Raw genomic sequence first — 14416 nt, forward strand, 5'->3', positions numbered from 1 at the left:
ATTAACATCAGAAGATGTTCCAATTAGTATTTTGAAAAATGCTCGGTGACATGCATAACACGCATGTTCTTTCTCTAGCTAGTGGGAACTTTTAGAAGTAGTATTTACAGCCTGTGTAGCTACATCCTCACTAGTACAGACATTCCTTCCAGATATCTGCACACTAACTCTAGACCACACCAATGTTGCGGGAACACTCATACAAAGCAAATTACAAAACGTACTGACCAACTTTCATCCTTTTTGGGCTGAGCACGCAAAGCGCTCTGTCCCTGTTGTTATCTCTCCACGGGCCTGTAGCCACGCCCATTACTTTGGTTGGTTTGTGGGCTTGTCTTTTAAAATTTGCTTGATTTGATTAGTGATAGGCATGCATACATCATGCCTCTTCCGGTGTTTAGCCCTCCTCGAGCGCACTGGCCTACTACTGAAAACATACGAGGCTCCATGTTTTCCGTATGGTTTCTGGACCACTTTTTCTCTTTGTTTTGTAGATAGCGAGATCTCGCTGGGCAGTAGTCATAAGCTTTGCATGACATCGATCATATAATTGCACTTTTGCTGGTTACATGGATAATTGCACTTTTGCCTATATGTTTCACTGCGAGCTAACTTCTGTTTCCTTTTGTGTGTTTGCTTTGCAACCATGGGCTTGCGTATGTGAAACTGTTTATCTTTTCATTTTCAGTTTATGTGGCAAGAAAAGTTTAGTTAGGTGTTTACAATGCTAATATCTCTAACTCGAGCAAAATGTTTGTTTAATTTTGCATTGTCTACTTCAAATGCATATTCAAATATTTGACTAAAACATGCCCCAAAACCTTCATTGTACATATTTTCCCAGTTATAGAAGTTATTTTTTAATGAAACCTCATTTATGTAAGTTTCGGGTGAATACATTTATTAGACAACACTTACTTCTTGTGTACAACATCTCTTTGTGTGAGGCTCAGTAGCTGGACAGCAACAATACACAGTTCAAAAACACAGTACACACATACAGGCGGTGAACTGATCTAAATAGTATTACTACCATCACTGGATTAGCTACCTAGTGGCAATAAGGTTCACTGAAACCATATATCCAACACTCTGAATAAATATATTTTTAACATAATATACCATAAAATATTGTGCTTTTTCTTTTCTCTTCAATAAACTACTTTCAGTAGCTTACATTGAATAAGGCTGAAAACACCAAGCAAAGTATAGCTATCCAGGCCAGCAAAGGCTAGCACAACTCTTATTGACCCAAGTTAAACCTAAGAACAAATGACATAGGAGCAGGACTTTAATGGACTGTAAAGCCTGCTGCACCATGCTCTGTCTATTAAGACATATGGGCCTGATTACAACTTTGGAGGAGGTGTTAATCCGTCCCAAAAGTGACGGATATACCACCAGCCGTATTACGAGTCCATAGGATATAATGGACTCGTAATACGGCTGGTGGTATATCCGTCACTTTACCGTCACTTTTGGGACGGATTAACACCTCCTCCAAAGTTGTAATCAGGCCCTATGTCATATGAAGGAAGAATGTCCTAATTTGAAAAAAAAAAGCCTACCAATAGGCACAGGATATAACATCTACCATGGCTCTCTGCTTCTTTGCTCCTCCTTTTTCACTGCCGCCACTGTCGTTTGTCAGGTGCTGCTGGATCCGTGCATGCTAGCTTGCGTATCCCCAGCAGTACTGTTTTTGATGGAGGGCTTGACATTCCAAAAAATATTTAAAAAACACTGTCCATTCAGGAATATAGAACTAAATTGAAGGCATAAGCTGTCTCTACGTGGTGTATCCGAAAAGGACACGCCACCAGTTGCCATATTATTGCACATGTGGCCTCATGAGCCTCACAAAATGGCTTCAAAAGTGGGTGGGTAAACTGACTGTTTATGTAACCTTTGAAGTCCTTACATTTCAGCAATCTCAATATTTTCAACAATAACCATTTTATATGTATAAAAACAAATGTGCCTAGAGCTCTCATTATCTATTCAGGTATCTCTATATACATATAATTCAATCGCCATAAAATATTTGGTCTATATCAGAACATATATAAATTAGCAGTTTATCTTTAGACATTGATTCTTTTAGCAGCCAACAACATTTTCTAATACTATCAAAAACAAATGTGAAAATTAAAATAACAAAAGCAGCACAGCCTCACCTACTGGCATCACAGACAATACCAAGCTTACTTTTACAAGAGCAAAACTAGTGATCTTGTTTTGGTTCCAATCATTTCCACAATCCCATTAGAATATCCTAATCACCCTTTACATGTTTTTTCATTGCCACTGAACATTTACTCCTACAATTTTATTTGTTGCATTACTTAACATAGTTATAAATATAATAGGAAAAGTGATTTGTACGGATAATACCCGTTCAGTACTAGGTACACAGAGTTAGATTCTGAGCAATACCAAAGATGAGGCAGAGAACATACATCTATGATTTTACTGACATACCCCACCACCAGTCAACAATAACAATGATGGTTTGGTATTTAAGTAGCGTTTGTTATGACAATGTTGTTTTGTTTCCCCGAAAGTACAGTGATAAGTGTTAACTAATTAAATGACAATCAATTTATCAACACAGGAGAGATGCAGGTTTGAAATAGCTATAGCACCATTCGAATCGGTGTCCTACAACAACATACACATCTCAGCAGTGAGTCTTAACTCACTGACCTAAATAACAAGCAAACATATTGTAATTTAGATATTCTGTTTGTGAACACAAAGTTATAACAAAGCACTAAATGAACTGTGCAATTTACAATTTTCTCTCATTTAACAAATGTATCATTCACTTATTGTGGAGGGCATATCTATCTTCTAGGACCTTTTCACAGCCAATATGTCTCAGTGCCTCCTGGATGGGAAGCTATGCTTGAACCAACATATGATTATACAATGTATACCTCTCATTCACACAAGTATGGTCTGCTTGAAAACTGCATTTGATGTCCATACCTGGACAAATAGAGTTAAAAAGGAGGTGAAAATAAGCCAATTCATTGAGTTGTTATGTAAAGCAATGTATCTCCATATGTGAATAAAAACTGTGTCACACAAAAGAGAACAATTGATGGAACAAAATGTAAACATCATAAGCACATTAGGAAGACATCTTGGTTTTGCACTTTTTCTATGGAGAACAATTTAAAAATGTGTTTTTATTGATGTGGTGTAACAAACATACTCTTTTAATGTACTGAAAAGGGTTATGTTCCCCACCCCACCCCACCCAGAATAAAAAAAATAAACATCCTACTATCCCCCTTATTATGTCAGGTGGCGCCTGACCTTCGCCTGGCCACATTGTCTCCAAAACTAGTCTCCTCCTCAGAAATGATAATAGAGAGACCAATTCCCAGTTCCAAGGACTTAATTTTGTTGGCTTACCCTTCACCCAAAATTTTGCAATCAATCTCTCCCATCCCTTGCACTTGCATAAAAATGCCATTGCCTTTATCATACTTTAAAACACCAAATAATTCTCTACCCATTGACTGATACCTTGGCCACACAATCACAGACGTCCCTGTGCCTTCCATCTCTAAATGCAAATTGTCATTATGTACCTTCTTTATCACCTCACAACTTCAATCCAAAAAAATGTATTTACTTTGTACAACAATCCATAGATGTCACTTCTCGAACAGCGTACACATGATGCATTCACCAACTTGCCTCATGTTCTCAACCGTGGCTCACTTCAACCTTTCTGTTTATGAACAATGAAACAAAACCAAGCTTTGCAAATAGTGACATATATTGTGGGGACCACCGACACTTGTTTTGGGGAACCAGCACTTATTTCTGCAAAACACATTTACTGAGAAAAAGAAATGGGGTAAGAATTGTTTAAAGCACACACATCGTTCCCTTCCGCCCCATCCTGGACCCTCAGCCCAGCTATGTTTTCTCCTTTCCAGATATTCACAGTATCCCACAACATACCCTGCCATCTCTTAAAGACCTTGTAATTTGCCTTGTCATGCCTCATGCATCTATCTCACCATTGTCTCTCCCACCAAATTGTACCTTCTTCCTAGCAAAAATAAAACTGATTATGACACCCTCATTGTTCACCCTCATTCGTCATGCCAGTTCCCTCCTCAAACCACTATTTTACCTTACAGAGGGAACTTATCCCAACTTCCCAGCTGGTAAACCCTAATGTGCCTTGTACACACACTTCTGTCTTTAAAATTATTTACAGTAAAACATATTTAAGAGTTACTTAAACTCTGAAATTATTCAGGACAGTTAGCCTTGACTCCTACGGGTAACTGTTGCACTTTACAAATACTGTTCAAATCATTTTATATCACATCATATCAAATATTCAACTGTCCTACTGACTGGCCTACCTATTCAACTTATTACTCGTATGTGGTTTTTCCTAATACTTCAAAACAGTCATTACCATCCCAGTACTAACAATGTATCCTTCTTGAATGATATAAAAAAATAATGTCTTCAATCGATTCATCCAGCAACTGAGCACCAAGAACATTTAAGATACTCAGCAACAGTTGTCAACTATAAGTACTCCACTAAGACAGTGTTAACTCTTACTACATGACAAACGTCCTAACCTTCTTCCATGAGCTATCATTTATCCTTCATCCTTTTTCTTTCATTCCATATTTTGCTGTTTACTCTGCATCAGCATGACATATTCCTGATGCCTTTCTTAAACAGAGTATAGCGCACACAGCTTTCTCGTGCCATGCTAAATACTGAAATTCATCATTTACACACTGTTCAGCATCCCAAGTCTCAGCTCACAGGAGAGCTCTAATTCATTAGACCTAGCTCATTCATTTCCATCTTATTGTGGGCAATTCCAAATGGCTTAGCTGAAATTCTACTGTGCACACTATCTCTCAAAATAAACAGGCCCATCCTTTTGCCCAATAATTCCACAGTTCCTCTTAATATGTAAATCCTCTCCCCCACCTCCAGATTCAGGACATTTTCCAACAGGCACTCTTCACTGGAATATTTTACCAAAGACTCAAGAACTGCCACCTTTAATAAGACCTTGATCATCAATTTCACTTAAGAGTTTCTACATTTTCACTACATCCCAAAGTTGACATTAAGTGTACAGAATACACCATGAATGCTCCCTGGACTTTACATTCATCGTAAATGCTTTCTGATTTTGCAATATCTCACTCACCACTTTATCTACAAGACAATGTTTCTGTTTGTGCAATTCATACTGAGTTCTTGCGTACTGCATGATGTACCTGGAAAGAGAATTTCGGTTTGAGATGTCTATCACATATATGTTATAACAGTCTAGAAACCATTGGTACCAAGGACCAATGAGGCCAGAAATAAGATTGCTCATAATTCTTGAGTTCTTAAGGTGCACTTAAAAAGCTCTCAAATATTGCCAGGCTTGATCTTCTTGTATGTGAAAATCTCCAATGAGAAGTGCTACATCTCTTAAAGTTTCATAGTGGTAGGCGAGATTCCTTTTACTCATGCATCTCAGTGTTTTATGTGTAGAACACCGTGAGGTATAAAAGTCTAACTGCAGCGTTGTGACCAAAATTAGATCTAATGAATCCTACAAGAAATACCGAATCTGGCTTACACTGTTCCACTGTTTTGCCCAACTATAATTATATTATATTAACTTACATAAAAATCACTAACGTCTTTTTAATTTGGAGTTTGTATGAACACAATAGCGTGGTTGGTTTATAAACATTATCAGAACAGCTGCCAAAGCTAATAATGCCCCGAGGGCTGGAGGTCCACAGGGGCTGAATTCTTGAGCAATTCCAGAAAGAAGAGGTGCAAATATTCGTGCCACTGAAGTCACAGACTGACCAACACCTATAAGGGTGCCAACGGCCAGATTTCCACTTAAAGTCAGCTCAAGGTCAGTGATGCAGGTCCTTCCAATAGTGGTTGAAAAATCCAAAGAAGAGCAACATATAACAACCAGCCAGAAGGTAGAGGCAGTTGAATAGAGCAAAAGTAGGGAAAATGTTAGAATGCTTGAATGGAGCAACATTTGGTATGTGTTGTACATGTAAAGTCTTGTTATTGGTCCAATAATGAAGCCTGTGAGTGCACCAAGTATGTTGCTGTAGCTTAGGAGGTAGCCACTGACCTTTGGTTTTATTCCAAATCTCTCTTCAATTCCTAGTACAAAATTGCTATAATACAGCATTAATGCAATAGCCATTAGCAAACGTACTAAAAATATGTCCCTCAACTCAGAGCATGCTAACTTCATTATCTTCTTCAAAACAGAAGCTACTTCAGTCCAGAGGAACTGGCGTGTTTTATAATGTTCCGATCCATTAGCTACTGGCTTAGACTCTAGGTTCCAATGCATATTTTCTGGAATTATCTCCACAAATGCGTTGGAGCTGACAACAGTTGCTCTGCTACTCAGACTGCCTTCATTGTTTATGTCAGAATTATCCTTCCATGGCAGTATCCAAACGAGACCTGAAACATAAAAGGTACAAGTTACACACCATAGTGACACTTCTGCTAGTTCTGTAGACCTGTCCTCTTGATTCAAGTAACAAGCTCACCAGCAGTAAGAAAAATCGTGAGCATTTTGAACAGTAATGAGAACTAGTTTGGATAGCATAACCCATCGCCTATGCCCTGACCGGTAAATATTTGATTGTATTTACCTCAGGTTGGCTTCTCTTCTCTTTGTCTATATAATAGTATAGAAAAAGCTCAGTCAAGGGTGAACTAAAGTTACATTGGAAGCAGATGTGCCCTGATTTCTCAGTTTAAAACCTGAAAAATACCTGAAAGAAATTATGTTGAGATGACATTAGGGTTATTGCTCAGTGGTACGGGCGTGGTTGCATTTCTACTTTAAACAGACCAAGAAAGGCCCTCTTTTTCATTTCACAAGAATCCTGCCATCAGTAATTGATGCTCTCATTCTAATTAGAATCTATATCTACCTAGATTTGCCATCATCTTTGCTGAAAAAGCTTCAATGTTTCCAAGATGCGGCATTAAAATTATTCTTCGTCTTTTCAATTTGGCCTATAGGATATTGGGTTATTAGTTGTGAAGGATGCGAGTCATGCACAAGTAATAAATCCACAATTGGCTTTTTACTGAGAAGCTAGTACCCTATATTGTGGCACCTGATAGGGTAGTCAGGCAGGGTAGTCCAAGGTCTACTTGGGGGAGATGATGTGGGCTAATAACCTCTGTCTGCCGGTACACAATCAACAATGCTCAATAAATGACTGTCCAGTCATTGATTTTCCTTTTGAAAAGGAAAATCACTTATATTACATACACTACAAAGTACTAAGTATTACATTACAAATATGTACATCCAGTAAATGGAAATACCATTAATGTCACCTTATATCACATTATAGCCCTAGTTTTCCCTGGACCCCTTTTGCCACAACGATCCCCACCCATACCAGATACAACACCTCAATATAAGGAATTGGCATTATGAATAAGGCAGGTAGAATGACTCTGTCAGGGTGTCATCATATCAATGTAACAAATGCCATAAATACATTTTGCAACACCATTAAAATCAGTGGAAACAGTGCCTTTAGTTAGAAGCATACATTGTAAAGAGAAATACTGCATTGTCAAGATTGTCATGATCAAAGCATTCAAAATCAAAAACACGGGTCTGAGTGTTTCTTTTACTACAATAAGACTGCTACTGCAGTAATGGGATTAACCACAAGGAGTTCGCACACTGCAGAGCCCAAGAGCAAAAGCTCCATGTCTGGGAGGGCCTAAAAACAATTATAACCTCTATGTAATTTTAAAGCTAAGGAAACTTACGCTGACTTTAAAAAAACAAAAAAAAAGACAATCTGTTGCACCCCTTGCAGCTCCAAAGCACTCTCTATTGGCTGGTGGTGCTGCTGCCCCTCTTGAGGCACCACAGACGCCAACAGGTAAATTGTGGGGCTCCTTGCCTTTAAGGTTTAAGAGCAGCTTTGCATCCCATTTCTTTTTTTACCGTTTTTTTTAATTTGTGGTGCCCCCATTCTACCAGGCTTGGAGATTGGAGGAGGATGCAGAGGTTGGCCTGTGGCCCCAGACAGCTCCCCAGTGCCTTCCTAATTGTGCTACCTCCTGGCAAGCACAGTTCTGTTTCTGCTCATGCCTGTAGGTGAGAGCCATGCAATGTTCCCAGCCTACGGTGAGGGCAGGCAAGGATTGCAAACACTGGGGCAACCCTCCAGCCGCTACATTGGGGCAGGGGGCAGGCAATGCATCTGGCCTGGTATTCCTCTCCTTGTTGCCATCCTGGGGTTTCAAGGACCATCTTCTGTTTTGCAGTCCATGGGTAAAAAGGGCCCCCGGTGGGGCAAATGCATTTACAGCAGGGGTTACCAGACATGCATCCTCCCCCCGAGAGGGATAAATTAAATTGAGAGGGTGGCCCTGCCGAGCCTTAGACCCTGGCCCTTCTCATGGGCATTTTTTTAATTTTTGATTTCTTTTCCCCGGATGCCAAATTTACTAGGCTCGTTTTTTATGCCACAGTGTGCCAATTTCAACAGATTTGGGCACAATTTGCTCCTGGTGACTATTCCCAAACACCAGGGGCAGTTTTCTCAGGTCTCTTGGAGTCTGAAGGCACTTTTTTGCTGGGAGCTGAGGTTTTAAGTACTTCCCTAGCCACACCTATCCCCTGCTTGGTTTCTTGTACTGATGGGAGCATCTTGTAAATCTCTTTTCTGCTAGCCAGAAGAATACCGTCTCTACTGTGCTCCACAGATTTAAGAGCCTCCTGGCTCCTTGAAAGGCACCTGTGGGTCAGTGTAGTCCAAGATCGGTCTACAGATGTCTCCCTGGAGCTATCCAGGATTTGCTGTAGGTCCATCCCCTCAACTGGTCCTCAGGAGGCTTATGGGGGCCAGCATGGGTAGCCCTGGTGAGACCAATTCTAGTCCTGTGGGTCAGCTAGAGGTAATACAGTTTAGTACATCCATGCAGCGACATCAAATGTATTTTTCTTCCACCTCGACATTCTTTAGCCATCACTGTTCCGAGGTCCTTCTCATGGCTCTTTCAATTGTGAGGGGCTTCTAAGTGGGGATGGAAAGTTCTAGAAGCCTGGCACCCCTAAGATGCCAGAACATCCCTCCACCCATGCCCCATCCCACATGCACAGCCTTCTGGGACAAACTAAAACAGTGATTTCAAGTGGTCAACAGAAAAACCTCTCCTGAGAGCCTCAGCTCTGCCCCTAGATGACACAAATGTCTTACCCCGGCCCACAAAAAAGTTCAAAGATGATTCCCTTCTGGGTTAGCTCCAGAAAGTCTGGCCCTCCTCATTTGTTCCAGTGGGCTTGGGCTATCCAAGCCCAGATGCCATCTGAGAAGCAATTTCTTCCCCGCTCCTTTATTTCTCAGGAACTGGGTCAAACACTGTTAATTGCTCTCTTGCAGGGGATGCCTTTGATCACTCTACTGGGGAGCGGACTAATTAACTTGGCCCATTAGTGGGGGCAAAGGCCTGGAAACTGAGTCTAAGCTGAGCCAGAGAAATATGACAAATCTTAAAGTGAAATAGGGTGTGTATGTAGTGTGTATGGAACAGTGAATGCACATTTTGGGTCCACGTTTATCCCCAGATTGGTAGCTAGCAAACTATACTTTGAGTAAAATTTTGCCTCTAATGTGTACATAGTGTAAGCATCACAGATCTTCAGTAAGCACTAAAGACCTACTCTGCGAATGCCAACATACCTTATAAGGCCCAACCGAGGTCAGATCCAAATATTTTAGGTTCACAGTAGGTACGTTCCCAGTTTGGACAGGGAGGCTGATGGCGCTCAACGTTCCTAATGTTCTATTTTATCGAGCATGCTAATTACTTTCAGGTTAAGCTCCATGGTGATGCGTCACAAAAGCACAAGTATATATCCACATCTTTAAAAAATGAGATACAATGTAAAGCTGGTCTATACAATACTGCCCAAACTGTGCACTAATTTGCTGCAAAACACCTCAATATTATCATCACAGTCAAAATATGTTACTCCCTGAAATTGAACACTTGCTGTTTAGTACTGGTTTGGGGAGTCTGATAGTGCTAAATCCCACTGCTATTGTGAGTTGGCAAACAAATACGATTTTTATCATATAAAACAGACCACTTTTATTCATGGAAGTAAACGGCAAACCATTCACCTATCACCTCCAACTTTACAGTATATTCATAAGACTGAAAATATAACCAGCAAGATGGTAGCTGTTCAAAAACAGCACAACAAAACGTAACTGCATAAATGGCTACACAATGTGTTCACAAGAATAATGCACAGCTTACCTGCATTCAAAACGAATATGGAAGCGCAGAGAAAGGATGCAAGGTAAAAACCGCCCTCTAGTTCTGTAAGGTAGCCACCAACCACTGGTCCAAGTATGAAGCCCATACCGGAGGTGGAATTAAATTTTCCCATCACAAGTGGGCGATCTCTCTCAGACACAAGATCAGAGAGAAGTGCTTTAGAGATGGAGAGTGAGTGTTTGAAGATACCTGCAAACGAATAAAACCGACAGAGAGCCATATTAGAATTTTTCAAATACGAAATGAGTGCCCCAGTGTGTTTGTTATGGTGTGTACATTTCTAAATACATCGAGGCCTACTCACAAAAGCATTTTGGAGTACATAAAGTTGTACTCCTGTAGTACTCTTTTACATACTCTTACATGACTTTGTGAATTGGCTTTAAAACATATAAATGGAAATGTTCAGCAACTATTCATAAACAATTAGTACAAAATAAAATAGACTTTGTCATCTTTGCACTTCTACTAATCGTAAGTTGGCTATTATGGGGTAGATTCACAAAATCGTATACGAATACATCAAAAGTACGCTAAGAGTATTACTTTCCATAATCAAAAATTATTTTGTGAATCAGCACCACAATTTAACCAAAGAATATGTATAGATTTCTAAGTACATGTGCATGAAACCCAACTCCTCAGTTCTATGGCAAACGGGTGGAAGGTAGACATATATCTAAAATTATTAGTACACATAACATTACAATTATAGTTTATGTGCGCCTTCATGTACTTCATATAGACAGAATGAAGTACAGTGCGTACATAATGTACATGTATGAAAAGTGAGTGTGATATTCTTTACATGCAAAAAAGAAAAGGAGGCTATAACACACACTTATGACACTGGTTTTCCACAAAGCCTACAAACCAGGTAGTGAGCATTACTACAAGGATTTTTTATAAGGTCTTCACAAGGCTGTGCCAGGCAGTTGCATCATGATGAAACAGACAATTGTTTTTCAGGATTTTAGGAGAGGATAGAGTTATGTTCTACATTTTGGTATTGACTCAAGATGGTCATTGAACTGTGATGCAACAACCAGATATACAGTTCATTTGAAAGGTGAATCCACAGGTTAGTGGCTTGACCTGAGGTCATGGATTAGAAACCCTGCGGGTTGGCCTGTGTGACATTGTGCAACTTGCAGCAGTTAATGCTGATCTTGAACATTAGTTTTTTTGAGGAGAGGGGAGGAAAGAGTACAGTACATCCCTCCCCCTACCAGGAGGAATCTAGAGATCTAAAGCTGAGAATGCCAAATGTATGCCCTATGATGCTTCCAGACAGCACTGTGCTCTGTCTTATCTCTGTTAAGGTACAGTGGCTGGGTGTCTGAAGGAGGTCAGGAGATGGGGGAAGACTATATGCAGCATCATGTGAAAAAAAAAAACCAATCCAGTATTTGATTACAGTTCCTCTTCGGTCACATTTCCTAATATTGCAATAACATATATATTCACTTCTTACATTAAGGATTGTGTAGGAAGAGTGTTGTGGCAAGTTCCAGTCACTGTAATGTCATGCACCAAGTAAACCTGCAAGTGCTGTGTGTGTTTGCTCTATTCAGCAAGCAGCCATGGCTCCTCAATCCCCGGGAATCAAATCATGTGCAACTGAAGCAAATGGAAGATGCAGCATTCATGTACCTCCTCAGGAAAGGTGGCATAAACATGTCCAGAGCAGCCCTAGCATCAGACAGCGTGTTTATGGATGGAGAGCCAGTGGTGTCAACTGGAATAATGGTGAGGTATCTTTTGGGGTCAATGAAGCATGTCAGTAGCTCTGGATCTTTTAACTCCCACACCCATTTTGAGAAGCCATCTTTCATTTCTCGTTCACTCCTCCATTTATGCCCACACTTCCATCTTGATAGTCCCTTGCAGAATATTATCATGACTATTACACAACATGAAATAAGGCTACAACTGTACATATGTTTTCTAAATATGTCTTTATAGATAGCCATTTGCTGGACACCGCAAATGTATACTTGGAATCCTATAACACAGGATTGTAAATAGTTTTTAGAACTGTGCCTGGGGTGTGTTAATTGTACCAATGCTTCCTCTCTCAATCGAATAAAGTAACCAGGCCAAAGCCTAGCAAAGACAATTTAGAGAAATGTGATATTACTTAATACGTATAAATTCAATTCCAAGGCTATGTTTCTGATCACAGACAGTTGTTCCTGACTTCATCATTTCAAATGCCATATCTCATATATTAAGATTCATAAAAATACTAAAGTGGTGAGCAGCATGAGCCACATGACACTACACCTCTATTGAGTCATGGCTGCTCCAAAGACTCAGCAATGGAAATAAAGAGCATATTAAACTCAACAAATCTACACATATACAAATCTACAAGGCTGTATCTCCATGTCCTAGCTCCTAAGAGGAATTGAAGCATAATTATCTAATTATCTCCCACATTTCTATTAAAACACTCATTCATCTTGGGGACCAATATTCCTTAAGTTTACAACAAAAGGTTGACTCCCCTGAATTGTATAGGAGCTCCTGACCATGCCACTCTCTCTAACATAGATCTGCATTGGAGATTTGAGCAATCTGATTGATTTATGTTTTATGACCATGTGCAAATAATTAAGGAAGAATAAGTGACTCTGAATGATTCACAGATCCCAAGGATTATCAACAAACAACTTACAGAGTGATTCATAGAGAGATTCACAAAACAAATGAACAGAGAATTTCTCAGTTGTAATAGCCACATACTAATTTAGTTGTTGGAACCAGGAGGATAAGGTCTCCAAAGCAAATGTTTAGAAAAGAGTTGCAAGGCAGTTAAACATATTCTGTCCCTGCAGGACTAGCCCATTCTGATGCCAAACTAAAATGCTTAGATTTATGCAGAAACAAAACAATTATATGGCCCCTAAGGAAGAAAACAGGAACTTGTTTCTTTCTGTCAGAATGACATTCGAAATATAATCGGCCTTTGCATAAGCTGTTGCTTTTGAAAACTATCTTGAGGTAAAGGAAATTGTGGTAACCAGAGAAGTTTTAAGGCACGGGTTCAGTGGGCAACTGCCCAAGGCCGCCACCTTCTAAGGGCAAGCATGGGAAAGTGAACTTTCTCTCTAGATCACTTCTGTGCTTTTCAGTATCTGAAACCTTAACGAACAAGGTACTTACCTTCGGTAACACCTTATATGATCAAAACTATATCTAGCTGCAGATGCGTTACCTTTGATGTCAGACTGGATCTGTAGGATTTTTCATAAGCAGTAACCCCTGACCATCAGTTGGTGGTGTCGATCGATTCCTTGCCTGTGATCTGCATCGTCCGCGCAAAAAGTGACCTTTGTTCGCACCAACATACCCCACCAAGACTTGGTGGTTCACCCGGAACTCAAAGGTATGGTCAAGCTAGAACGTCAATGCTCTTTTTGGGTCCAGACAGTGGAGCCTTTCCTCTTCCTTAGAAGGATGTGAGAGCACATAAAAGTAGGCAGGGTGATTGATTGGCCTTCATGAAAAGGTGTGACCACTATTGGCCAAAAAAAGGCCCTTGTGCAAAGCACCAATTTGTCAGGGTATACAGACAGGTAAGGTGGCATAGAAAAAAAAAGTCTGCAGCTCACTCACTCGGCAGGCAGTTGCAATTGCCACAAGGAAGGCTGTTTTCAGTATGAGAAGCTGAGGGGATAATTGTGGAGAGACTCGAAAAGAGCACATATCAAAAATGTTAGAACCAAATTAAGACCGCACTGAGGCATAATGAAGAGAGAAGGAGAAAACAAATGAGTAAGACCTTTGATAAACCTATGTACAATAGGGGACAAGAACAAAGAAGGCACGGGCTGGACTGGCCACTTCGGCAAGCGAGCAATCCCCCAAGAGACTGGAGCCACAGCAGGCCAGTTTTGACACTTAAAGGTTGGTTTTGGCATCCAGAAGTGATGGTGCACGTAATGCGATCCCAGCTGCAACTTCAAAGAGTTGCTCTGGCTCTAGTGCGCATTAGCATCTCTACATATGGGGGTTACATTTATAATTTTTTCCAGGGCTG

The 14416-nt window shown here is 40.2% G+C and overlaps 1 protein-coding gene across 1 annotated transcript in view; it reads right to left on the reverse strand.

Annotated features, from left to right (window-relative positions):
• Positions 1–833: 833 nt before the first annotated feature.
• Positions 834–14416, reverse strand: part of MFSD9 (major facilitator superfamily domain containing 9) — a 122525-nt gene continuing 108942 nt past the window's right edge. Inside the window, exons 5-6 of the mRNA XM_069204439.1 lie at positions 10351–10560; positions 834–6504 (exon numbers count right to left, since the gene is read on the reverse strand). Of these exons, the coding sequence (XP_069060540.1) occupies positions 5693–6504; positions 10351–10560 (1022 nt within the window). The 3' untranslated portion in view covers positions 834–5692. The remainder of the gene's footprint in view (positions 6505–10350; positions 10561–14416) is intronic.

The sequence above is a fragment of the Pleurodeles waltl genome, chromosome 8, assembly GCF_031143425.1.
Source record: "Pleurodeles waltl isolate 20211129_DDA chromosome 8, aPleWal1.hap1.20221129, whole genome shotgun sequence".
In the NCBI taxonomy this organism is placed as follows: domain Eukaryota; kingdom Metazoa; phylum Chordata; class Amphibia; order Caudata; family Salamandridae; genus Pleurodeles; species Pleurodeles waltl.